The sequence below is a fragment of the Cyrtonyx montezumae genome, unplaced genomic scaffold, assembly GCF_038088225.1.
Source record: "Cyrtonyx montezumae isolate F1298 unplaced genomic scaffold, pur_monq_1.0 scaffold_3, whole genome shotgun sequence".
Lineage (NCBI taxonomy): Eukaryota > Metazoa > Chordata > Aves > Galliformes > Odontophoridae > Cyrtonyx > Cyrtonyx montezumae.
In genome coordinates this window covers 33,974,875-34,001,665 of record NW_027072034.1, presented here as the reverse complement: position 1 = coordinate 34,001,665, position 26,791 = coordinate 33,974,875, and the positions used below count along the sequence as shown (strand labels likewise).

The 26,791-nt window shown below is 40.6% G+C and overlaps 1 protein-coding gene across 1 annotated transcript in view; it reads right to left on the bottom strand.

Annotated features, from left to right (window-relative positions):
* AFF3 (ALF transcription elongation factor 3) overlaps window positions 1-26,791 on the bottom strand; it is a 317,423-nt gene that overhangs the window by 85,230 nt on the left and 205,402 nt on the right. The window contains 1 exon segment of the mRNA XM_065741179.1: window positions 1,500-1,551. Coding sequence (XP_065597251.1) covers window positions 1,500-1,551 — 52 coding nt within the window.

The window sequence follows — 26,791 nt, the reverse complement described above, 5'->3', positions numbered from 1 at the left end:
CATAGCCAGAGGCAACCTGTGCCCTCAGAAGCTTTTTATCTATACAGCCAAGTTAGAAAAGAAATGCAAGTGTTCTATTTTAGAAAGAGAGGACCAAGCCAAGGTAGTTGCTAAAGGCTGGTCATGTAATGACTGACTGCCACTTAACAACAGGACCTTGGCTCTGCTCCTTGCCATGCTGCCTTGGCTCTGGGTGCTGGCAGTATAGATACAGTACAGATGTATAGAGGAGAAAATCTTGGGCTGAAGCAGATGCACCATGAAGCTCTGATTGATGAGTGAAGACCTGGTGTGGCACACACAGTGAGAGCAACCTGAGCACAGGCTCTCCCAGCTGTAGGATGCTCAGCATTAGGGAGGATCCAACCTTGTGCCCTACACCAGACATGATCTGTGCCTCCCATCTCTGCCTCTCCCTTTCCCAACACCTCATCCCCCTGCCAGCCCCGTGGTTTAACCGTGTGCCATTCTTATTCTTCAGGCAACCCTTCTTGTCCCTCACTGGATGTCTCCCTACGCTGTCTGTGTGCTGCAATTTAAACTATCTAGACAAGCAGAAAGAATAATTAAATGTGAAGTGTTTTGGGTTGAAATGCAATGAACAAAAGGAAATTGTATAAATATGTAAATAATTGAATCCATGTGCTGAATCTTCTCAATATAATAAAGCTTTGCTCAAAATAGATGAAATAATGGTTTAATATAAATATGAAAAGGCTTTGATTTACTTGTTGCTTGGAATATATTGTAAAATATAAACTTCTAATAATAAGAGTTAAACCTGGAAGAGCTTCAGGCCTACATAGCTAGAGTTATTTGCCTAAGGTCCTAAATTTCAGAAGTCTAGATAGCTCAAGTTATCATCAATTTAAAAAAATTAACATTTGTAGGCTGTATTATGTCTCAGACTCGAGTCACTTGTGAAGTGCAACCAGCTCTAGTCTGGTGAGCACAGACCTGCAAACTGAAAAAAAAACCAAACAAACCAGCTCTCCTGATCCACAGAAAACATTTGGAGAAGTATGTGCTCCCAGACATGCAGTTTGGGGTCTTTAAAGCCCAGGAAAGGGCCATAGTGCCTGTTCCACGGAGGACCAGCCAGGGTTCTAGGCAGGTAGGCCGCCCAGGGGCTGGCAGCTATGGCCCAGCTTGTGCTCAAAGACTTTGGCTTCAACCCTCAATCCAAATTCCCATTTCTTCCCTCCCTGGCTGGTCTTTAAAACAAAACAAAATCCAATCAGGAGGAGACTGATACAAAAACCTTCTGGGTTGCATCAAGGTAATAAATCAAGACCCCTGCAGAACATTCCCCACAAACACAACAGTTAGCACATGCAGTCTGGCACAGAGCAAGAACATCTGTTACTCCATTTACAGTACTTTCATGTATTTTGATAACCTTGATGTATATTTTGAAAAAGCATTAGCAAAATATTTGCAGTATCTCTGTCTTGACAAGAAACATGCTGCAAGTCACATGGTTTTCCTCTGTTTCTTACCTGATCGTTCTCTTCTTCATCGCTGCTTAACTTGAGGTCATCTTCTAGCATTCTGGAAAGTAAGCAGTAGAATCAATTACAATTATGATTTACCAAAATGTTTCAGATCTCTGAGCTACTAAAAAAAAAGAAAAAATTGAAATAGAAAATATATTTTATGCCAGTAGCTCTGTAGAAGTGACACTGTCTTTATAATTTTCTCTTAGCCAATTCCTATCAACTTCTTAATTCATTTCCTACAATTGGTGCCTAAGGGAAAATGTTTACTAGAGTAATAATGGATTTTGCAAAGATTATTGTTATTACAATCACTGACAAACAATTTTTGTATGCTAAGAATAATATTTTTGATGCTGACAGGTCAGAAGTCTCTCTGAAAGGAAAATTTTGCTCCGCTTGGCTTTGAGCTCACAAAACACAAGTAGATATTTACACTGGCAGTACTGCAGCACAAAATAAGATTCACTGATGTTTCCCAAAGGCCATTTTTACTTTATTGCCTGGTTGATGTAAGATTGACATTGACTGAAACGATTAAAACTGAAATATATTATCTCAGTGCACAGGAGTATGCACAAGGAGTTCACGGTCATATTAATATAGAAAATAACACATCTTTTCTAATGGGGATTTCATCCTCCTTTCCCATAACCTTTCCTCAGTTTACTTCAACTGACTCAAAAAATTGTGGAACTTGTCTTTACCTCCATGCATTTTTTACTAGCTAAGGTTAAGTAAGCAGCAGCTAAAGGAACTGAGGAGGTGCAAAGCTTTCCCCCAGTGCTCGAAAGGTTTTCAAGAATGGGACCTATTTTTAAAAAACGCCCCTGTAATAACAATAATCATTCAGAAAGTTGCTAATTTTTCTTGTGTTCTGCGAAAAGGGAATCTGTAATTTAGCCTTGACTCCAGAAGAAAGCTTGGGGAACAATTTAAACACATTCTGTGACGTGGGTGGTCCCTGGAGTGTAAATATATCAAGAAGACATATGTAGTAATTTCAAACCACCTCCTCGCTCTTGTGCCTGGATCTTCCAAGAGTGTGCCTGAAAAGCGGGGCTCTTAAATGGGCTGCATGGTGTGCCAGATCTGAAAAGAGCTCCAAGCCTCTCCCTCCCCCCTGAGACCAGCTGCTATTGGCACTGTGTGCAGTTGTGTGCACAGCCGCTGCTGTCACAGCTGTGTCCCTGTTTCTGTGCAGCACCTTCAGGGGGACGTAGGTGTACCAGAACAAGAATAGGGGCAGACCAGGAACTATTGCTCTCTCACCTAATACAGACTCATGCCTTCTTTTCTCCCCATTTAATCATGTTGAGATTTTTCCTCTGTAAAACCAACACAGAAAATTCAAAAAAATCTTTCTGCGATGCAGGCACCTCAAGACACCCATTAAGCTGACAAGCTTGCAGCAAGACTCTTGTGTTTTATCAGGAATTATGTCCATGGGCAGGAAAATACTCAGCAAGCGGGATAGATATCTAAAGATACCTTTCACTGTCTAAAGGGGGGGTGATAAGATAGAAGAGGACAGACTCTTTAGTGGGATCTCCTATGATAGGACAAGGGGAAAAGGTTTCAAACTAAAAGTGGGGAGATTTAGATTGGATATAAGGAAGAAGTTTTTTTACAGTAAGGGTGATAAGGTACTGGCACAGGTTGCCCATAGAGGTTGTATATGCCCCATCCCTGGAGATGCTCATGGTCAGGCTGGACAGGGCTCTGAGCAATCTAATTTAGCTGTAGGTGTCCTTGTTCATTGCAAGATGGACCAGATGACTCTTAAGGATTCCATCCAACTCAAACGATTTTATAATTCTATGAGGTACATGGGATTCATCTTTCAGATGCTGAAATATGGGATGCAAAGCTTCCTGTAAATGTTGTAATATATGTGTTGGTTTTGAATCCCAAAGTTTACAGGGAATCTGGTGGAACAAATAATGTTATAGTTGCTCTTTGTTGTTGTTTGTTCAATTTGTTTGGGCATTCCACACAAACTAGTGTTGGAAAATACGTAGAAAGCTCCAGTCTGGAATTGAGCATTATGTAATCAGATGTGGTGAAATCTGCAGGGATTGTTATTTAAGCAGAGAGAGATCTGCTTATTGTGTGAAAAGTAGAGCACTTGTGTTCTCGCTGCACATAATTCCTTCACTTTAGGTGCCTGAATCCCTACTAGAGAAGTGGTGGCTTAATACATTGTTTAAGATTCAACTGGTTAGCTCTTCTCCTAATCAGAGGCTGAAAAGCAAAGCTTACCATATAAAGTTGTAGGTAGCTTTATGTTTTTATTATTACCCTGTCTTTTTGTGTCAATCTAAAAAAGCGTATATGGTGAGCCTGTGGTTAGATGTTACTATGAAGCTTTGTAGGCTCCAGGTTGTATGGAAACATGAGTGGACTTTAGGCAAGACAAAAGACGTGTGTGCAGGGATCATCCACACAAAAGGAACAAGAAACCACAGAGCTGGCCCATTGAGCTTCCCCTGCTTGTATATCTTAGCCTGTCCTTGTTTTTCTTGTCTGCTTCTCATTTTAGAAGTGCTGCTTTCCAAGAAAAGCACTGCCTGCCCAGGGCTCGTGGCCCCCTCTTGGAACTACCGTAAGTGCACAAACAATCCCCGAATGCTGGTGATAGGAAAAAGCAAGTCACCATAAAATGATTTCTTGCTTGCTTGCTTTTTCATTTTTCCCCGGAGTGGGATCAGGCCTGCCTGATCCATATGTCTGTCACAAGGACGTATCAGGCTAGGAAAGCTTGCCAGACAGAGTTCTACCTTGCAAAGGCAGGATCTGATTTCCTACTGTGCAGGAGTAACTTCAGTGCCTGAATGTCCTGGTGGACTCCCAGCTGCTTTCACTGACAAATCAGACCCAGAGCTCTGATGCACAGAGCTCTGCTTGGAGCAAGACAAACTGTCACCAGCAACTCCATCCATCCCACAGAGCAGGACACTGGGCAGCTCTCAGAGCATAGATTGGACTCAACCTGGGGGGAGGAGGAGGGATTTGTGTTTCAGGGATGTCTGTCTGCAGGAAATGTCTTAAGGAAACCAGATTGATTTTGAGTCTGAATGCTTTTGACAAACAATTTGGCAAATCACTTCAACCACAACAATGATGACGCTTAAAACAAGAACTCCACAACCGGACCAGCAGAACACATTTGAAGAAAGGAGGAGGACAGCAGAGATGGAAAATACTTAAAACTCGCAAGACATTATGTTAATTTTTAATTTATCTGAAAAGCACTTTGGCACAGATTCAGTAAAGAATGAACTTTGTTAGCAGAGCACTTCAGATCATGTTTAAATCAACCCCTACTCAGGATGGAAATTCTTCGTGCATGCTGCAATCCAGTACAATGACACGCACATACACAAGCTAATGTGCAAACACAACCTCTTCAGCACTGCCTCTCTACAGTTATTTTCTGTAACACCTTTTTCAGATTATGCAAAACCCAAGACAGCAAATGGCATAGAATCATAGAATCAAAGAATCATTACGGTTGGAAAAGACCACTGAAATAATCAAGTCCAACCATCAAACCATCACCACCATGCCCACTAAGCTATGACAAGATTTTTGGATATGCACTTGACTTTGACATGATGAAGCATAGGAAAAACAATGAGTAAATACTACTTTGTGAACAAAAGCTGGAATTTCATGTGATACTGGACGTGTTTCTGAAAAGCACACATTACTTAGGGCTTCTGCAATTGAAGAGAGCGTGTATGGATCCGGGTGGTCAGGAAGTTACTTTGCAGAACCTAATTATATATTTTTAGTGAAATCTCTATGAGGCTGTGAAGGGAGGGAGGCTTGGGCAGGAGCTCTCTATGCTCTCTAATTAATGCATCTGCTCCTTTATCTGCCAGGAATGTAACAGGTAGGGTAGTAATGAAAGGAAATGAAGATGAGTTCGGGATATTGCAAAATGCCACAGCAAGGCAACTGGTTTCTTTCTCAAGGAACCAATTACAAGGTTTCAGCCATGGGTGCTGTGCCACTTGAGGGGAAAAGAGGGGGGCGAAGGGCTACATACATATAGAGGAAAATAGACAGAAAGCCGTCTAGAGGGTACTGATATCCAATTTGTGCAAATTTCAATGTGACTCCGCATCCAAATCTCTTACATGGCTTCTCAGAAAGCCTGATTTCTTTTGCCTGGGTCTGATTATGCTGGTTCCACAAATTGACTAGGGGCCATCTGATTCTACTGCTCATCCCAGCATGTTAAAGGAGCAGGAGATGGTCAAAAGCACCCAGGATGTGGGAACTATGTTCAAAGCATATGGTTAAGCTGAGACTTGCAACTTCATTATTTTGTCTACCTTTCTTTTATCCTGACTTGCTGTTGTTGGGAAGTAGAGTCCTAAGCAAGAATTGTCTTCAAACCCAGTCAACCCAGCCAGAGTCTTGGGGACAGCAGGAAGACATCTTCCCCTCTGGGAAGTCACATCAAAGTAGCATCAAAGTAGGAGGATAGAGCCAGGACTCAGCTCAGAGACTTTTGGATTTGACAGAACTGGAGGAGGAGTTCCTGGGGAAGTTGTTAATGGTGTGATTTCTGGAAGAGGTGGTCATCATCAGACAGTTTGGGACTCAGCTGTGGCTTTTAAAATCTGGAGCCAGACTATGACCTTTACAACACAACCCTACCTTGGAAAGTGCCTGTTTTCTTTCTGAGATAGTGGCAATGTTGAAACAAATGTGCAGTTCTTGCAAGGCCTGAGATTTGCAAAAGGGCTTTAGTGGGTGCTAATTCCCTTTCATTCAGCATCACTTGGGTGAAAATACAGCTCTGCCTGGTGGAATCTCAAACCTTGTGAGGCTTGATACATTTCACATTTCTTGGCCTAATGAATCGCGGAATCACCAAGATTGAATAAGATTTCTAAGAGCATCCAGTCCAACCGTCCACCTATCACCAATAGTTCCCACTAAACCATGTCCCTCAGTACAGCATCTAAATGTTCCTTGAACGGTTCCAGAGATGATGACTTCATCACCTCCCTGGGCAGCCTGTACCAGTGCCTTACCACTCTCTTGGAGAATGATTTCCTAATGAAGCCTGAACCTTCTCTAGCACAACTTGAAACCATTCCCTCTCATCCTATCACTAGTCACATGGGAGAGGAGGCCAACCCCCACCTTATCGCAATCTCCCTTCAGGTCATTATAGAGAGCAATAACATCTCTCCTGAGCCTCCCCTTCTCCAGACTGAACAATCCCAGCTCCTTCAGCTGGTCCCCATAAGACTTGTGCTTCAGATCCTTCACAGTTTTGTTGCCCTTCTCTGAGTACACTCCAGGGCCTCAGTGTCTTTATTGTAGTGAGGGGCCCCAAACTGAACACAGCACTCAAGGTGCGGTGTCACCAGAGCTGAGTACAGAAGGATGACCACTTCCCTGATCCTGCTGCAGCACTGTTTCTAATACAAGCTGTGAAGTCCTTCCTTCCTCTGCAAATTACTTACTGAAATGTAAATCTCTCAAAAAATCAGTGGCTCAGCCTCAATGGTTTTGTTTTGTGATTAGAGGGCTTGCAAATAAAAAGGCAAGAGAATTGGCTTCAAGAGAGCTTACAAAAGGGAGTGTGGAAACTAAAGTACTATGCTAGATAGGTTTTTCATGATAATTCTGATAATTAGAGCAAAAAGAATGAGATGGGAAAAGACAAATATCAATAGTAATTAAATCATTATTGCTAATGCTTTAGGAGAGAACATGCCAATGGTTTGCAAGCCTAAGGTGTATATGTTGCAACTGTCCTTTAAATAAATACAAAAGTCACCATCTTTGCAATTTGTGAAGGATCTCATGAATGTGCTAATCTGATCAAGTGTACTGTTCCATTTTAATGCTATATAGCATCTCAGTCAGAATACTGTGTTTATTAAGGACTTTTGTGATTTCTGCTCATTCTGTAGGAAACAGATTTCAGTAGTGGAAAAATATGTTGATTTTAGGTAAAGAGGAACCCTACAAAGAAAAAGGCTGTGATGAAATATGAAAATCAGACACATAAGTGTTCATTCGATTTTATACCATAACATCTCATCTGAATGAGATGCCTTTGGGACAAATTATCTGTTTTTTAATACGTAATATTGACGTTTTGTTTTCTTTCCTATAAATGTGTAGTGACCTTTCAAGAACTGGACATTAATCTCAGTATCACCAGAAACCTAGCAAGAAGATAGATACTCTTCTAGGTAGTTGTATGCAAGAAGGCTTTCAGACTGGCTCCAGCTGTTTAAAGTCACAACTGATGCACCCATAAAGAGAACAAAAAGCACTGCTTCATGTAGTAGGGAAAAAAACCAGTCCTTCCTGAAAGCATCACACTGTACAAGATCTTTACCTCTTGCTCACAGCAAAAGGAAAAAGAATGCCAGCTGGGAATCTGCCTTTCATATCCAAACTGTCCTCTTATGTTAGTTGGATTATTTTGGCTAGGAGTGCCCACAGACATCTTTTGACTTAGGCACTAATAAGACAAATGTACCTTCAGTTTCTGCATCTCTTCAGTTGCTTTCTAAAACAAAAATATGCCTGGTAAGAAGGATGGAGTTTTCTAACAAGCAAACTAACAGCTTTCCTATCTTAAAAAAAATAAAAATAAAAAGAAAGAAAGAAAAAAGAAAGGGGGAACAAACATTATTGCTATTACCTTGGTTACCTGCACATAACAGATGGGCAGTTATATTTGCTACTCATCTGAAGCCAAAAGAGGTATTTCAAATAGCTTTGTTTACTAATCCCAAACACAGGAGTAGTTGTTTTAATACAGCATTGATTTTTAATTAATTGGATTCTGATTACCAAAATTATTTTTCACATTAGTGTCATAACTGATGCAAATCTTTCACTTTAAAATAACTTCATGCATTTATATTTTCTGAAAATTGTAGTATTTATTCCTGTTTTATAGAAAATTAATCAAAAGCATATTGATTGAGGTAAACAAGTAGATCAAGAGGGTATTTTAGAAATGCTGTAATTGGGTTTTCAGTAGGCTTGTAAGATCTCTGCAAACAGCATTTGAAATTCAGTGTGGATATATGATGTTGAAGTTGTAAAAACCCATCAACAAATAGTTTGTGTAAGTTCTACTATGCAGAGATATGTAGGAAAACATGATTATATAGGATACTGTCAAATCTAATTAAAAACAGAGGAAGAAGGCCAGTAAAATCAGGCTGGTGAAATATTAACATACTTAATGCTGGAATGAAGTATATATATCAATGTGAGATTTAATTCTAGAGCATACAATTTAAATGCCTGAAAAACTGACTCAGTCCATAGAAATAGAATTAGCAATTTCAATAAAAAATAGATGCTATGAAGGAGAAGTTTTCTGTCCTTGGCTTAAATCCATCTAAGCTGGTCTACGCCACTCTCCAAAACCATTTAAACTAGCTAAATGCTCTGCTAAATTCCCATTACGCTGACGATCTCATTAGAAATGCAAGGTAGTCCTCTTCGGGTAATGCAGCCATTACTCTCTCTGAGAGCAGAAGCTGAAATAAGGCTTCCACCATTTGCACGAGGCTGGGTTCATTTCTCCTTCCCCAAGGCTCTTCAAAAGAAGGAGGGGATGGGAGAAAATGTTTTACTGGGTGCACATGAAATACGGGGCTGGACGTGCTGTGTTAGCCAACTCCGTCTATATGAAAGCACAGGTAGAAGAGAAAACCTATCAGCCTTTATGGCACAGGCTGTAAACCCTGCCAAGTAGTGTTGCAACTTAGAGGTGAGAGCTGCTCCTTCCTAAACTTCATAAAAATTGAGGGTGCATGCCATTACTGTTAGTGTAGGTGGTTCTCAAGGGCTGGCATGGAAAGGAGAGCCAGAAATCGAACTGAAGGAAATAGTGGGGAAATAAATCCAGTTGAATCAAGTGGTAAAGTTTCAAACTACTTGGTAGGGTGGGAAGAATCCAGCTGTAGGTGTCCTTGTTCACTGCAAGGGTGTTGGACCAGATGACCTTTAAGAGTCCCTTCCAACTCAAAAAATTTTATGATTCTATGGTAAAAAGGTCTCTTAGCATCACACAGTTCACAGTGGCTCTGCCAGTACGGTGTTTGGGCAGAGAAACACGTAATACCTTTTTAGAAATGAGAAAAAATCTTCTAAAACAGGAAATAAGCTAGTGTGAGCCCACTTTCCGAGCAAGGAAGCCATGTAAAAATGCACATATACTCAGGGAGAGGGAAGAGTGATGAACTACTTAGTGGCTTGCGCCTAAACACCAGCCTAAGTAGTCCAATCACTCTGAGGACTTGCCAAAGTTTTATGGCTAATCACGCTCTGTGTGACAGGAGGAAACACATTTGGAGAATAAAAGTTCTGAATGAGCTACTCACAATTTTCCAATCCATTTCTTGCCTCCCTGCCCCTGTTCCTTCCAGGCTCTCTGTGTGTGATTAGCAGTTATTTACTAACTCTCTCTCTCTGATTTCCTAGCGATTTCTGATCCTGCCATCTACAAAATATTAATTTCAAATGTGAAATGAAATAAAAGTGCATGAACTGCGCTGCCAGCATACGTGTCAGCTGTCGTGGCAGAAATCTTGGGGAATTTATGTGTCTGAGATAAAATTGCCACTGCTAAGTCTTCCCACTGAAGGTACAGTATCTGATTTTGTACTTGGTGATTATTTTCTTATGAATAGCTTCTTTCTGCCTAATCCCCAGCATCATAAGCATCTGTCCTCATGTTGGAGTCATCATCCCTCAATTTTTTTTCTCTTGCTCCCTCGCAGATGACTGCAATCATCTTTAAAATGCTGACCGTTCATTTAGCAATGTTCCTAGCTGTGGCTGCAGTTATTTTTATTCATGTTGAGCTGGCTGGGCAAGGGGAAAGAGGCTGTGCAAGCTGGAGGTTCTCAAACTCAGGTATCACTGCACCAAATTGAGAAGAACCTTCTATCACCAAAGTGATGGGGAAAGTGGCAGCTCCTCATCTCTGTGTCACCCCTGCACTCCAGAATCTTGTGCCACCTCTCTGCACCAGGGCATCCTGCTGGGCACTGACTTCTACTGCTGCTTACTTCCATCTCTGAAGCATTTTCACAGCAATTACTAGAACTTCTTCATTCCCGTTGTTCCTTGTATACTTTAAGAACACCACTGTCTTTGAACTTTCCTTTGGTATCCTCCCTTTCTTTTATCTGTATTAAGTGTTTTGTAATTCCTCTTCTGGACTGACATTTTTTGCCTATCGTGTATTTTATATTTTGTCTCTGTCATTTAGATTGTTCTAAACAGTAATAATTTCTACATTTCTTTCTCCACTGAAGCTCAACTAGCTTTCAACAAAGCTGTTTTTTCAACTTGGATGTGGAAATTCAGCCTTTTGCTAACCTAATAAGCTCTAATTAAAAAAAAAATAATCCTAAGTTCTACTCATGTCCTTGTTTCTATTTTTTCTACCTCATCAATTTCTGGTCAGCATGTTCTTTCAGTGTGGGATACCAGCTCTTCCTTGATTGGATTGTCCTATATTGGTAAGGATTGGATAAAATAAGACCAAAACCTAGTTCCTATGCAACTCTATCCTTCCTATCCAGTTACGGAATTACTTTTATTCAAAGCAGAGGTGAGGCTGTCTGGTGAAATGTCCTCAGTGCCAGAAAAGTACCACAGAGACCATGCACAATCCCTTTTTTATTTTAGTAGCCACCCACAATGAACAGTATCGTATAAACGAAGTCTTTGGGAATGCACTCGTGGAATCTGCCTGCGCTTTGCAGGCCATCCCCTCCGGTGACTAAAGCTGGAAACACAGTGGCACATGAATGGTGAGTGGGCACAGAGAGGCCCTCACTGAGCTGCCACAGACTGGTGGGACAGGAAAATATGGGAGCTCTGCCTCCTCCTCGCCACTGTGATTTCCAACTGGCAGTAGCATGCTCGTGAAAGACACACCAGGACTCCCAAAGTTTTCAGTGCCTTCTTTCAAATACTTTTTCTAGCCATTTCCTGGAGAGCCACTGTATTTTTCTCAGCCCCATCTCCAATACTTATAGCTTCATTTAGTTTTAATATAGTTATAAATGGGCTGTAGCGGCCTGCTTCTTTTAATAACTAAGTAAATGAAACTCTGTCTGTAATAATAAATGAACCATCCATCTGGGAGGCCTCCAGTAAAAATTTCAACAGGTATTTATTGCTCCTTTTCGTAAACAGTACTCTGGACAATACAAGTGATTATACTCTCTGTCAGACCTGTCAGGAAGGAGACAGTATAGATTTGGACAGGGTCCCACAGAGCACACGCTGAATTTCAGGTTTATTTGACTAGATGAAGACAAAATGATTAAAACAAACAAGCAAACAGACAAGAACCTGGTTGGCTACTGTGAAAGTGAGCAGGCCATTTCATTTAACATTAGGTTCACAAGGATAAAATATGGAAAATAGACAGGTCTGCAGTGCAATGGGTTCCTCACAACATAATGTGCTTCACAGTTTCTCCCCGGCCCTCTAAAAATCCCAACAACGTCAAAACCAACGTGAAACAGAAAAATGGAAAGGGTTCCACTGTAAAATCATCACTTTATGGAGACTTCAAGGTATGTTGTACGCTTGTAGGCTCCAGTGGTCCAGGAGAAGTGGTGCCCCACGGCCACTGGTCATCCCCAGGGACTCTCCATTTCCTGCATGAACACTGGTGCTTATGAACCACTGGAAAGGGCAGTGGCACAACACATTTTCCATAATGAAATTTTAATTAAAAAAACATCTCTTTGCCAAAACCATCTTCATAGTGCTATTATACTCTGGATCCTAATTACATAGCATTACATTCCACTATTGAAGTAATGCAATGTCTGAATATATTGTCAAATAATTAATTCTGTGTGCGGTGTGAGGGAAAGAAAAAGAAAAATAAGGGGCAAAAAAAACATCAGAGCAAATGTATGGACAAAGTGATGTAACCATTTGACACTGAGGAGTGGGCTGCAGAGAGCTAATTAAATATACAGAAGGTGAGGACCTGCTGTCAAAATTTCCAGCCCTAACTTCTGCAGGAACAGGCTGAAAACTCTCCCATGAGTAGGTCTCTCAGTGCCTTTCATTTGCAGCCAAGCAAGGCATAGGGAAAAAGCAGGTTTCCCTTTACAATAGCAAACTTACCAGGAGAGGGTACATTGCTTTGTTATCCTCTTTACACAGAATCGTCAGAGTGGAAAGAGATTTCAAGGGCTCCCATTCTGATCACAAGACACTGAGAAGGGAGAGAGTGACCCCAGTGTGTCTGAACCCTCCAGTTCCATAACACTCCCTCCCAAATACAGCAGTAGCAGTGCCAGATTTTCATTTGGCACAATGGGCTTTTGCCTGCAACATGTTTCTTTCATTTTTAGATATCCCATTCTGGGATTCAAAGTAGAAATTTCCCCTTCCATCAACTCCTTTGGACACTGTAACAGAATAAACAACCCACTGAAGAGAGCTCCTTCAGGGGCAGGAAGGGCTTTGCTCCTCACAGTTGGATCCTGCAGACACTCTGAAGAAATATACCACATGCACTGCAATATTTGTAACAACGATAACACTTTTTGGACAAAATTATGAAGTTAGCTCTCAAATAGTAAACCACACTACATCTCCTTTCTAATGTCTCTTTTAAAACATACACCGTAGAGCAACTCTCATAACTCGCTCAACACACACTATCTGATGAGTTATAGGGCGGCCTTCTATGTGCAGAGTATGTGCTTCACTTCCACACACCGTTATGAATTTTCCATCCCTCATCATTCGTACTGTGTCAGAATATCTATTACAAAATCCTGTTTGCGAGCCGGGCTTCTATTTTTCCCCTTTCATTTTATCACTGCTCTTAAATTTTCTTCTGGACGCCAGCCTGGCATGCTGGCAATACCATGCTGGCAGTTTCTGAGAAAAAGTTGCATTCAAAAATCATACAGCAGGGCCTGAACGTCACTTCAAAAGAAATGTCCTTTTCCAGCTAATAGAAATACTCTGTAAAAACAAAGGAGATGCAACTGTATTCTGATTGCTGGATTCTACTGCCCTGTTGCTAAATACTGAAACCATCTTGTGACACCTGGAAGTCTAAATTATGTCTGATAATGCTTTCTGCTGTCCTGAACCTTTGGAAATGTTGAGTCATCCTGAGAAAATGTCGGTAATCATTTTTCACAAATGCTTGAGCGTGGACAAGGCTCTAACTAAAGCCTGGAGTGAAGGATTTAGAGCCAAGTGGAATTTTCTGACAAATAGTTCACCCATCAAGAACAGCATGAGGACTCGCCAAAATGCTCGACAATTGCCAGGCGTGAGAAATACTTTTCCCTAAGTAACTAAAATAAAGTTTCATTTCTATCTAAAATCATTCATTTCAACATTTCTGAGACGTGATGCTTTTATTTTCTTTTTTCAAAACCATTATTTAAAACATATGCTTATATCTAGGGCTGCAATGAAGTCTCCCAGGTGCTTTCTAAAGCAAGATAAACTAAATAAAATGACTGGTCCTAAATATATTCTTCTTATTTTGCTGAAAAAAATGACAACAACTATTTTTTTTTCCTGTTGACCTACATACATATGCATACATTTATATATATGATTCTATGATTCTATATTACTTTTAATTATATTGAACAAAATATGAATTAGTATTATTAATTCATTATTTATTCATAATATTTATATTAATAAAACAGCGATTCAGAAGTTAAATTAACTCTCTGGCGAAGTGCTGAGTCTGGCCCTGGTTAGAGTTTGATCTGCATCCACACAACATCCCACTTCTTTCATTTTTCTCACACGCATTAGCTGTTAATTGAAGCTTTCTGTGAAATACTTTTTCTGTCATCACCTGCCAGACTGCCATCCATAGGAGAAAACTTCTGTATCGTGGCAGTGTTGCAGGAGATATAAGCCAAGCATGTAAGAAATACGTTCTTAGATTGTTACATGTCTGAAATCCAAGGATTTGGTGTACTTTTTTATTTACACAGAGTTAGAATGGAATTAAGAACACTTGCTTGAATCTGCTCTTTTATGACTGGTTGTTTGGTTTGCTTTTATGCTTGAAACTAATGGTTACTTAACACTCTAGAGTTCCCAGGAAATTAATTCTACACAGACTTGGGGCCTGCTTTGGCAGGGGGTTTGGACTAGATGTTCTCTGGAGGTCCCTTCCAGCCCATAAAAATTCTGTGATTCAGTGGCTTCTTAGGATCTACCTATGCCCTCCATATTTGAAGAGAAATGATTTTAAGTATTTAAAGATAAATCGAAACCAATCAAAATACTCATTATTTTAGAAGAACTTCTAGGTGTGGAAATAAAAATGCATTATGTCTTCCCATGGCAAGTATAAAGTGCTTAATACTGACAGAGCTATGGATAATTATCTTTCTGATACCTAAAGAAAAATAAATCCTACAAATAATAATGTGTTAACTTAGTATATGTGCAAATAATTTATATGCAAATACTGTACCTATATCCTGCAATGTGTATTTAAAAAGTCATATATATATATGTGGCGATGCTTGACTTTTAAATAATTCAATTTAGTACTAATAACATTAATAGTCAAAAGTGAATCTCCAAAACTGAATATAGTGAGTTAATTTCATCATCAGTGTCACCCTAGTAAAACCAATGGAGTTTCATCAGCAATTAATTTAGCCCGTTATATTACCTTCAACTCAAATGATTTTTTACTGATAAAAGACTTCAGCTGCACATGGTTTATCAGGCACTGAAATATTTTTACTGTGCTGAAGAGGGAAGAGATAGCTGATAAAAGTACTGAATAAAACAGGCAAAAATTTAGGATGCTAACAATAAAGGCCTTTGAAATATATAAATAAATTTCCAGAAATTGTATAAACGTTAAGAGTATTTCCAGCAGTCCTTATTAGTCTAAAGAAGCCATTCTATAATTTTTCAGTGACAGTACTCTCCTCACCCTAAGAGCAGAAATGTTTTTACTGTTCAAAAGATGCAACAAACGGCCCTCCTAAATATTTTTATAAATGGCCTACATGCTCAAAGCTTAAACGCAATTTAAAGCAGTGTTGTGGAACAATTGGGACTGAATGAAAGGTTTGTTGGGATTTTCTTATTGATATTCTCTTCTGAGCTTCCATACAGTTGAACACTGATGCATACAGGTTTACTCTCCTTATCACCAGAATCATTAACTAGTAAGAAATAGGACCCACCTTATCAAGACTGGTATTAATTTGTTAGTGGTCTGTACCCTATCACTCTATTTGGTAATGAGAGACCTCTAGCTTGGTAAATTTCCCAACATCGTGTGAGGACAGAAGTGAACAAACACAACCATAATTCTTCAGTGGGAAAGAAGAAATGGAGGCAAAGATATATATATATCTTATATTGGGGTATAATATAAATTTTGGGGAAAAAAAAATATATTTTATATATATATATATATATATATATATTTTATTTTTCCCCCAAAAATCCCACTGTTCAGTCAGATCCAGAACAGTGGAAGGCAACTTCAACTCCTGGCAGAGAACCCATCTGTATGGTTTCTGATGCTCCCAGGAACTGACCTGTCTCACAATGCTTTTCAGGCTCTAATTCATGCCTGGAGCATATGCTGGGAGGAAATCTAAGAACTTCTAACCAGAATTCTTGCACTGATTAAGACTAAATAAACCTTCATCAAGCTGAAACTGTTAACTTTTGATCATCTTATTTCACTGTATATTTTTAGTAACTCCCAACAGTCCTTGATTTGAACTACAGATGCTCCTCTGGTGAGATCCCAAAACACACTCATCTGATTTTTGTCACTTTTTAGCCCACCATTGTAAAAGTCATGACAACTCGCTACTAATTATTTTAATGAAATAATAAAAAATGCAGGCACATATACAAAGCAGTGGCGGATGCCTGCAGTCCTGCCTAGACAGGGGGAACTGCCGAGGCTGCCCTCTGGTGCTCAGTGCCCCATGGTGGGGAGAGGGTCCGTGGGGTCTTTGAAGCATCTTTAAAGACAGTGATGCTGTGGTAGCTCCCCGCATAGTTAATGACTGGGAGCTATGTACTCAGTGCATTGTAAGCAGCAGTCTCAAAGTAATTTTGGGGGGAAAGAAAAAATGCACTATACTCACTGAAAATAAATATATGCAGACTGAGATATTCAAGTATACCTCTTCTTCAGAATGCTGATTAATTTTGTAGGAAATCACAATAAAACATATCCCCTAAAGCTCATTTTCCTTTTTGTAAAAGAGTAATAATGATTAGTACTGCCAATGTTTGCTACAGGCTTTAAGAGTAGGGAGGTTCAAAAGAAATACCAGTGACCCAAGGAGGCTGTCAGTTAAGTCTGGGGATATTTTGCTGGACCAGCACCAAACATCCTGTGACATTTTCTGCCAAAAAATCTTACAGCTGAGAGTGGACTTTAATCTGTGTGAGCTTCAGGCATATCTGAAATTATTTAAATGAATGTAACCGCAAACTAATTTTATTCTGCTGTTTTATAGGATTTCCCATGCTCTGCTGAAGGCAAGATCAGGGGAGCCCTTGAAGTGCACTTCTGAGGCTGTTGAGAGCAGGAGGCTTTATCAGGCCTTCTCTGCCTTCTGCTCTCCAAGAGGCACCTCAGCATCCACCACTAGGGTCTCATGGTGGGCCACCACCGTGGGCACCATAACCCGGGGGGTAACCACCATGAGGACCACTACCCTGGGGGCCACCACTATGGAGGCCATCATCCTGGGGGATATTATCCTGGGGGCCAACAACAGGCCATGCAACCCTGATTTATACCACAGGCACTTGGTCTCAACACCTGATGAGGTGCGAAGCATAGCATATATAGTGTGACACGACTGGAGTCCTAGAGGTAATTTCCTACACCTTATTACCACATAATGATGGCCTCTTAACAACCAGGCTAATCAAGAATTAATGAGGCACTAAAACATTTTAAGGAACAATGAAGGTTTTAAAAATTTCTCTTATGTGTTTTATTTAAAAAGCAATTCATTTAACAGTTAATGCCCTTCCTTCAGAGTCATATATAAAGTCTTGGTACTCATCAAACACATCAGCTGAAAGGTTTTATTCATTTATCAGTTATTTACTTAAGCAGGGCTGCACATAACCGCAGAGACCAAGACATCCCAGGCCAGGCCTGGGCCCCTCTGCCTCCAAACCTTCCTCTCCCTGCACAGCCTTATGTGTATAAGGCCAGTTTGTTCATCTGGCAGTGAAGTGTGGAACCAAAAATAGGACAGGGCCAGCCCAAATTAGCATGACGGCCTGAAGGGGACTTTGCATTATCTCTGGAAGACTCCAACTGTCTTTTTGTTTGTTTGTTTGTTTGTTTGTGACAAGGAGGGAGTGTGCACTTTGTGGGAATAGCCATCCTCCTTGAAAAACTCAGAGAGAATTTAAAGGGCAAAAAAAAAAAAAAAAAAAAGAGATAAGATAGTAAAGAATTTTGTATCTCAGTGACTCAATGCTGAATTCAATCCTGAAAATACTTTATCTTTACCATCAGCCTGGAAGGGATAATCAAAATAAAAACACATTAAAACGCAGTTTATTTTTAAAAACTTTCTCCTCTAGTGAAAGGATGGGCAATATAAACTGGTTTGCTGAAAAAAATCCCCAAATAGATCATTCTGTGACAGATAACTGTTATGATTATTAATTCCTCTACTGACATTGAAATTAAACTGATTCCCAACATAATGGATGAATAAATAGCACATTGGAGTTTCTCAAATGCTTCTACATTTCCTATGCAATCAAAAAAAGAGCTCCCTCATTAAATAATATGCTGACAGAAAAGGCAATTTGATTAAATAAACCTAACTGCCAATCATGCTGAAAGTTATAAAAGGAAAGCACTTGGTAGCTAACTCTAAAACTTTGTTCCATACTAATCTCTCTCTTTTTCAATTTTTTTTCTTTATGATTCTTAACCGAGAAGTAATCAAAAACTATATGATCCAGAGGAATATCTGGGCAAACCTGGACACCTGACAGAGGAGTTGTAAGCTAGTCTTCATCTCTGTGATTTACCATTAAGCAAGGATGGTACGAGGGAAGAATCAAGAAAAAGGCAGAGAGCAGCAGGCAAAGAAGAATATGCACTAATCTATGAACCTGAGCTGCTGTGGGTGTTTTTGAGTATTACTTGGTACAAGTGCCTTTTTTTTTTTTTTTTTTTTTTTTTTTGAGGGCTGGGGGGGAGATGTTTTCTGGGGCAAAAGTGAAGAAGGGAATGATAAGGAGGATCAGGGCTGGCAGAAGTGAAAAGCAAGGAGAGATGAGTCTACAGGTGATGAACATGACAAATACAGGGATGGAGTGGTAGAAGAAATGATGCAGCATAAGTAGGAAACAGTAAAAGAAAAGCAAAGGTTGGTGGCTGGCATGGCAGAAAATGATAGCAGATGATGTGGGAAAAAGAAATCAAAAATCATCCTGTGTGAAGGCCTGAGACACCTGAGCACACACAGTGATGCGGTGGTCCTGCAGAGGTGCTCCCCAAGGCTTAGGGAACTAAGTTCCCCACTGTCCTGTCCCCAGAGCCCCCAGAGGTGAAGAAACAAACACGTTCTCCCACAGCAGCAAAGGAAGTTATGTATTGCCCAGCTGCATTCCAATAACGGTGGGGTTAATTTTGTGTGCTATTTAATTTCATCAGCTCTGTGGGGTGGGGAGAGGGGAAGAGCTGTGTAGCACAGTGTGATGGGTAGAAAGTCTCTGAACATCACAGTGTCCGGTAGCCAGAGATGGGAACAGGGCCTGGCAGCTCTGTTTCCTTAACTTTGAGAGGCAACAGCTTCTCGGGACATCAAATACTTAATTAATTGAGCTGCAGGATTGTGGGATAAGACTCATGCAGTTACTTCCCTGCTGGAAACCAAGACTGTCAGCCTGGACTGCTCTGTTCTTGGTGAGTCTTTAAAGATAATGCAACTCATGCTGAAGATGTTCTTTGAAAAAGACCAGAGATCTATTTGGATAAACCTCAGAGTGGGTGACAAGTGCATGCAAAGAAATAGATGAGATTTTAATTTTTCTCAAGTACAGGAATGTAAGCGGTTTGAACAAAAGACATTTGCTTTTCAGCTAGACATTGAAGCTTTTAGGTTCTTAGGATGCAGAATGAGTTGATCTTCTCAGAGAAATCATAGCTATGCAGTGTCACTGAGCCAAATGGGAACATGCTAGAGATAGATGTACATAGACACATCTGCTAGATAAAAATAAATCAAAATCATGTTAAAAGGAGGGCTGTTACTTTTTATGATCTTTCCATAATGCCTGTGGATGATGGTTGTCATCCACCTACTACAGCCATAATGAAATACATGCAAGTTGGGAAAACACCAGTATTTTAGGTCCCGCTACCAATCTAACAACCATCATCCAGCTTTGCAACCACCTCCCACTGTTTATGCATTATATATGTTCTAGCATTTGTTTAGTAATGTGTGTTAGATTCAGTAACAAAACTCCTAAGATCCTGTTTATCTGATAAGTTTTTTTGTGAACGTCTCTCCAGCCTTTTGCCTTCTCTCCACTGTCCCCCAATCATCAGAGCTCAGTTCCTGACTCTTGGCTGCTCAGCAGCAGTCAAATGAGGCTGCTGTGGGTGTTGCAGGGTTGGATTGTGCCACCCATCAACCAGACAGCAATGAAACCTACAGGACACCCTCAGGGAAAGGTTCCTTCCTCTTGAATGTGACGCCTGATGCAGCAAAACACTTCAGCAGTGGAAAGGAAGCTCCTCCAGAGTGACCATGCAGCCACCTCCAGTCCCGCTGCTGGAGCACTTGCTTACCAGAGCTATGTAAGGTTTGCTGCACCGTGGGATGTGGAGGACAGTGTGTTAGTGGCTGCTGTCAGAAGAAGCAGAGTATATGCATGTTCTGTATTTGTTCCTCTTGGTCTCTATGTGCAGGCATTCTGTAGTGGGCCGCTTTTTCAACAGACATAACTCATTCTGCTTTACTGACAGCGCTCACAGGAAAGCATGCAGCTGCTGGGGAAATGGTTTTTAACTGAACTGGAGATGAGCAATAAAGCTTAAACATGACTCCAGTTACCCACAGGAACATTTGGTTTTTCAGAAAAAAGTGCTGAAGCAAGTCCTGCTGGAAAACATCATGTTTGTCTACAATTATTTGCAAGATCAAATCTTACTTTGTGACAGAGGCTTTTTCAACAGTTTCTGGCAAAAGTCTTCATCCTTTCTTCCATGGAAGTCTACAGAAACCGCTGTTGCTGACAGTGACTGCAAATATTGAGCAGTTTGTGTCTCGTATTACACTTACTGCAAACATTATACTGATGGGGAAAGCATGTGGATTTTACATGAGCAGCCACATGAATTTTTGTCTTAACACCGACTGTTAAAAAAAAAAAACAAAAAAAAACCAACCCAGAGCAATGACAAATTATTTTTGAGGTTATGTTCTGGGACATTCCAGGCCTCTGTCTGAACCACGTCAAAGCAGGTTGCATGTCTGCACTGCACGTCTGCATCATCTGCCCCAGCTCCCTAGGGGACCTCTGTATGGAGCCCCCATTTCCAAATCATCTGTTTAAAATGGCACAAAAATTGGCCATCAAACAAGGTAACTTGCTCATACTTTGTATCATACTATTGAATACTATTAAGAGATTATTTGTCTTAATTTGTCCTCTTTGTTTTGACAGTAGGAGAGCTTGTTGAGAGTTTATGGGATTTTCCCCTATAATTACACTAGATTCTAAGGCAAACAAATGAATGGTAAGTCCACATGCTCATCACGTAACAGATCATTTCTGTTTTAATTTAGTATACCCACACTTCTTGGAGCGTATCTCTGAGGAAAAATGTCAAGAGATTCCTCCTTTCTACCTACAACTGCTTACAGTTTATAACGTGAAAGAGGGAATCAGCAAAAATGAATCCTGACAAAATAGCTTACAAAACTAATAAACATCAGCACACAGAAATGTCAGCTGTAATTCTGCCATAAAAGGTCTGTGGGCCAATCAAGCCATGGTTTTTTGTTTTTTTCTTTTTCTTGGAAGAACTCAGAACTAAGTTCTTCTCTTTGTAAGTCAGCAGTACAGTTGCCTTGATTTTGGAATGATCTGTAAGTAAACCCTTTTGAATCCCAGAACAATACGCCTCATCCAAACCTTTGTCCCGATTCATTTCCAGCTTTGATAGCGTCAGTGCATCACCCTGCTTGCTTGTCAAATCTATCATAAATTCTAAATTGCCAATAAATATATTCCACATCTCTCTGGGGAGATGTAGCTTGTCTGCATGCTAAACAAAGAGCAGGATGCACAAAGCCAAGATACACACAAAGATACAATGCCACAGGTGAAATGATAATGTGAAAATATTCTTACCCTGAGGAAGGCAGACTCCAGTTGTAGCTTAGCAAATCAAAGACCAGAAAACTTGCTTGCAGTAACATCCTAACAGATCCAAGGAGTTCTATTTTTCCACAGTTAAAAAATATCCACACTCTAACATTAAATACAAACCCAGAGACTACGGCAGAAGAGCTTCAATAATTTGTTTAGTTAGGTACAAAAAATAAACTGTCATGAAGTTGTCAGTTTGCTACTACGAAGGCTTAAAAAAAAGTCATAGGTATGAATGGCTGAACAGTAGATATTTTCCACAAAGGAAAATTAATCACCATTTCTGGTTTCAGTATCTTTTTGTATTTTGCATGGAAGATAAAAAGTTGTCCACCAAACTTCAAAAGTCTGTCTATGTATTTTTTTGGAGTTTGTTAGTTTCTGGAAGAAAAAGGCACTTCTTTATATACTCTTACTTTGATCTTCATAGTGGTAAAATAATTCAAAAGTAAAATGAGAGAGCTTCCCATTCAAAGCCTTGCTTTCTCATAATTAAAAATATATATGTGTACCAACAAAGCAGAAAACTAAGGCACTGCAAATTCCAAAATCTTTCCATTCCTGGACGAGCTTTAGTGTTCAAATGTTAATAGGATGCCTGCATTTAAAAAAAAATATAAAATTTAAAAAAAAAACATAAAAAAACTTGGCCCGCGTTCAGGCTAAAGAGTCTGTGAAACAGACTTTTTCCATAGTATGACCTCAGTCTTAGGATTTCTCTGTAGCAAAATGTTGGTTATTTGCCTTGGCAGGGGGCCAGGACCCTCTATCTCCCTTTCTCCCCCGCCTGTCCCTCCTCCTCCCGTCCCTACCTCCGCACCTCGCCTCACACTGGCCACGGGCTCAGCCCTGCTACGCGTCACCCCTCGCCCTCTGACTGATGGCAAAAAGCCCCACAAAATCAGGCTACACGAGTGCTCCCGATGGCATTGCTCTCCTTTTGGGCATGCTGTATGGTGTTCCGTTCCCCCCTCCCTGCCATCAGGCTAGCAGCTGAGGATCTCTCCCAGGTGGGATTTCCAGAACAGCAACCGGGAGCTTTAACCCAGCAAAACAAGCAACATGAACCATGCAACTATACTGTGCCTGACACCCAGCTCCAGTTTATCCTTTTACTTCAGTGAGAAAAGACACAGCAAGTAGATGGTTTCTGATGGGGTGTCTGATGAAATCAAGTTCCTCCCAGGTATTCAGATCTGATTTTCCTGGCAACCTCTCCTTAGCCACCGTGCTCGGAGCGAATACCGCATTCAAAATTCCCAATTAGTTTCTTACAAATGACAAAGTCCAAGGAAAACAGTGCCTAAGAGAAAAATAATATGCTTTCGGTGCAACACGGGAAAACATTTCCTCAATCTTAACTATATTTTAGTGGGCTAAATTGGTCGGTTTTATTCTAAGTGATGTAAATGAACACAAGTGTTAGTGAAACATTTGTCACTTGGTACAAAATTAGAAATAATGGGCAGCATTGTAGCAAGTTTTCCAAGTGGACAAAAGGTGCTTAATGCTTCTTATTTGAAGTGAGGGCATCTTGTGTTGTTCCCATTGATTCTGGGGCGGCATCAAAACAAGAACAGCAGCTGTAAGTTTTCTCTCCGGTGTATAAAGTATAGGTAGAGAATGCAGGGGAAAGTATTAAATAAGAAGCCTGGAGCAAAGGGACTTCGTAAATAAAACTCAGTGCTGAGTCCTGCAGCAATAAGAGTGGTTATTTCTGGCTATTGGCTATATCTGTTAAAAAGAAAAGACTAACATTAAAAAATAGGACACTAAAAGCCTTATCTTATCCTTTGGAAGTCTATCACAAACTTCCCCAGACCTCAAGGATGCTGTTATTTAGACTTCACCTATTCCTGTCCTTATTGACATCTCAGATAAGGCTTTTCTTGTCTGACTGGGTCACAATGGAAGCAAAATTTTATCCTAGGGTAATCATAGTTGCAATTATAGGTCATATTGGGCTTCCAAGTGTTTTCTTTCTAAATCCAGCAAATAAAAACCATCTCATCTTCTTTAATAGATATCATTCTTTAAGTTTCTTCTAATACAGTTTATGTGTTTTCAAAGAATTTATCATCTTAGACTATCTTGTATCTACAATTTTTATGTGGCAAAAAAATCACCCAAACCACCAATCCATTCTTCCTTGTTAACTTCACTAAACCTCAAAGACAGATTCAGTCAAAACCTGTGTGGGAAAATGTCTTCCAAGAAAATGTCTTCATAGGATTTGAAGAAAATAGATTTGTTGGTATCAACTTGCAATATTTTTCTGTGGACTGTCAGCAGCATCGTATACCACAAATCCAAAGATTTACGCGAAGGGAAGGTTAGGAGCTGACAGTTTCTAACACGTCAGTATTATGACAGTGCAGCTGCTTGATGCATCCCACAGGTGTCTGAAACTGTTCTGTCTCTTGGTACAGAAAGTTACAGGGGAGGTGTATTTTTAATGGTCCTTATATTTAATACACAGAGAAATACTATACGTACTGAGGGCAATGCTTCAGGGGAGAGAACAGAAGAAAAAGAAGATTTTTAAAGGGAATTTGAGAGCTGAGGAGTGCATTTTAAGATTGTAGCTGCTCCTGCTGGACTGGCTGAGCACTGGCAGCCTGGCAATGTTAGGAGTTAGCTCTGCAAGCCCAGGTTCAAGTAAACAGGTGGGATAGTGCGATGAAGCCAGCCTTCTTCTTCTGCCAGCTACTTGGCTCATGGATAAACACCAGACTTTCACTTCTGCAGTTTTCAAGACCTCCATCGCTCTGAAGAACACTGCTTTCATTCATTATGGTAAGGTTTTATTTTTATTTTTTTTAGTATGGACTACAAGATGTCTTAGAAATATCACAGACATATATTGAAAGCCAAATATAAACACAACAGATACAAATGATACAATGTGTATCTGGTGCTTTCAGAAGCAAGATATCTAAAAAAAAAAAATTTTTTTCTTAATTGCCTATCACCCCTTTGAAGCTGTGTTTTTGGTGGAGAAGGCCCAGCTGTGACTCACCACCAGGTTGATACTCTCATGGTGGCCCATGAATTTACTGAAAAAGAAGTCACCAAATCACTGACCAATGCAGATATCCTTGATCTTAAAAATGCCCCAGATTTCTAGAGCTGTGGATTTCTGTTGGGAAAGTTGCCCTGTTATCTTGTTTGGAAACTAAAAACAGATTACATCCCAGAAAAGTTTGGGTAACTTTTTTTGGTGCCACCTTCCACAGTTGCATGGATTTCACTCTTTCCACTGTTCTTCATGCCCTTCAACCACCTTCTAATTCTACTGAGCCAGTCCTCATGGCAAGCAAACAGAAGGATGTCTAACATGTGTCACTGAAAGGATCTTTCCAGCCTTGCCCCTTCCCCATTCACCATTCCACCCTCAAGTGCTCTGAGTTGGAAGCAAGATCCTAATTTAAGTTGGATGATGACTGCTCCAAGAAACTACAATTGAAACTCTGGGGGAGGATGAGGCAGTGGTGATGGTACAGGGGCTGGCAAAGCCTGCTAGGTCTGCAGGTGCTTGGGAGGTACAGTGCAATTCCCCTGCACCCAGCCCCCAGCCTCTCCCTGCTGCTGGCACTGCTCAGGACATCCACCACTTACTGCTTGAGTCTGTCCTTAAAAACTTAACCTACCCCTCGTTTCCTTTATTGTTCTGGGTGAGTAATCCGTAGCCATTTTTTACAGGACATTGCATTTTTCATCACTTTGTACAAATATTAATGACCTGGTCTTCATGGCAGCCTAATTATTATTTTAGATGGGGGAAAGCCAAGGCTAAATTTAAATAACTTGCACCAGGTGTTTTGGTGAAGTGAGGTGGGATTAGGACTCCTCTTCCAACTCTGGTACTCAGTGGATGCCCAAGAGACTTAAAGCTTTGGCTTATGATCAGACAGCAGCCAGATGAGGAAGGACTTAGGCAGATCTCCTGTATTTGGGAATGATACTCTGCTGCCTGGAAGTGGCTTGTAATTCCCCCGCCTCAGTTTTCCCATCTGCAAAATAGGAAATTAGCAGGAGTTTTTGGCTGAAATATCTGTGAGTCACTCCATAGATATAAGAAGAAAGACACAAGAGAGGAAGAAAAGTAAAGAAGTAAAGAGGTGATGCTGATGCTGACTGAACAAACCGCTCAGAGAGTTTGTGGATGCCCCATCCCTGGAAGTGATCAAGGCCAGGTTGGATGGGGCCCTGGGCAGCCTGAGCTGGTGGGGGCAGCCCTGCCCACAGCGGGGGTTGGGGCTGGGTGAGCTTTCAGGTCTCTTCTAATCCAAACCATTCTGTGATTCTATGATTCTATGCCAATACAGATCTAGGTTGTACCAAGGAAGTACAAGAGTGACATTGCTCCAATTACCTGTTTCCTACTTTCTTCCCCCAGGGGAATCAGGGTGATGAGAATGATTTAGCAACTGGATGGGCAAAAAGTCTGTAGCACTAATCTCTGCAAACAGGCAGCTTGGAAACAGCTGAAGTTAGTTCAGCTAATGAAGATCCCCTGAGCAAACTATTCTCCAAGCGATGCTAGAGTCTGGTGCCAACATCTATTTCTGCCTGGCAAAGGCAAGCAAACACACATACTGGGATCTCTGTGATTTTCAGAGAGTATTACCAAAGGACAAAACTTGCATAACTGCCATAAATTATAAAAGCCTCCCTCAATCTTGGTTAATTCTCTTGTAAAAAGGGAGGGAAAAATCTGGAGCAGCTCAGCATGAAAACAATTGTGGGAGGGATAATAAAGAGACAACAGCAAGGTATCTCATTGCTAGCACTGATATCATTAAGTGCACTAGAAATGCTGAGGTAAATGCATGGCAGTGAATCACAGT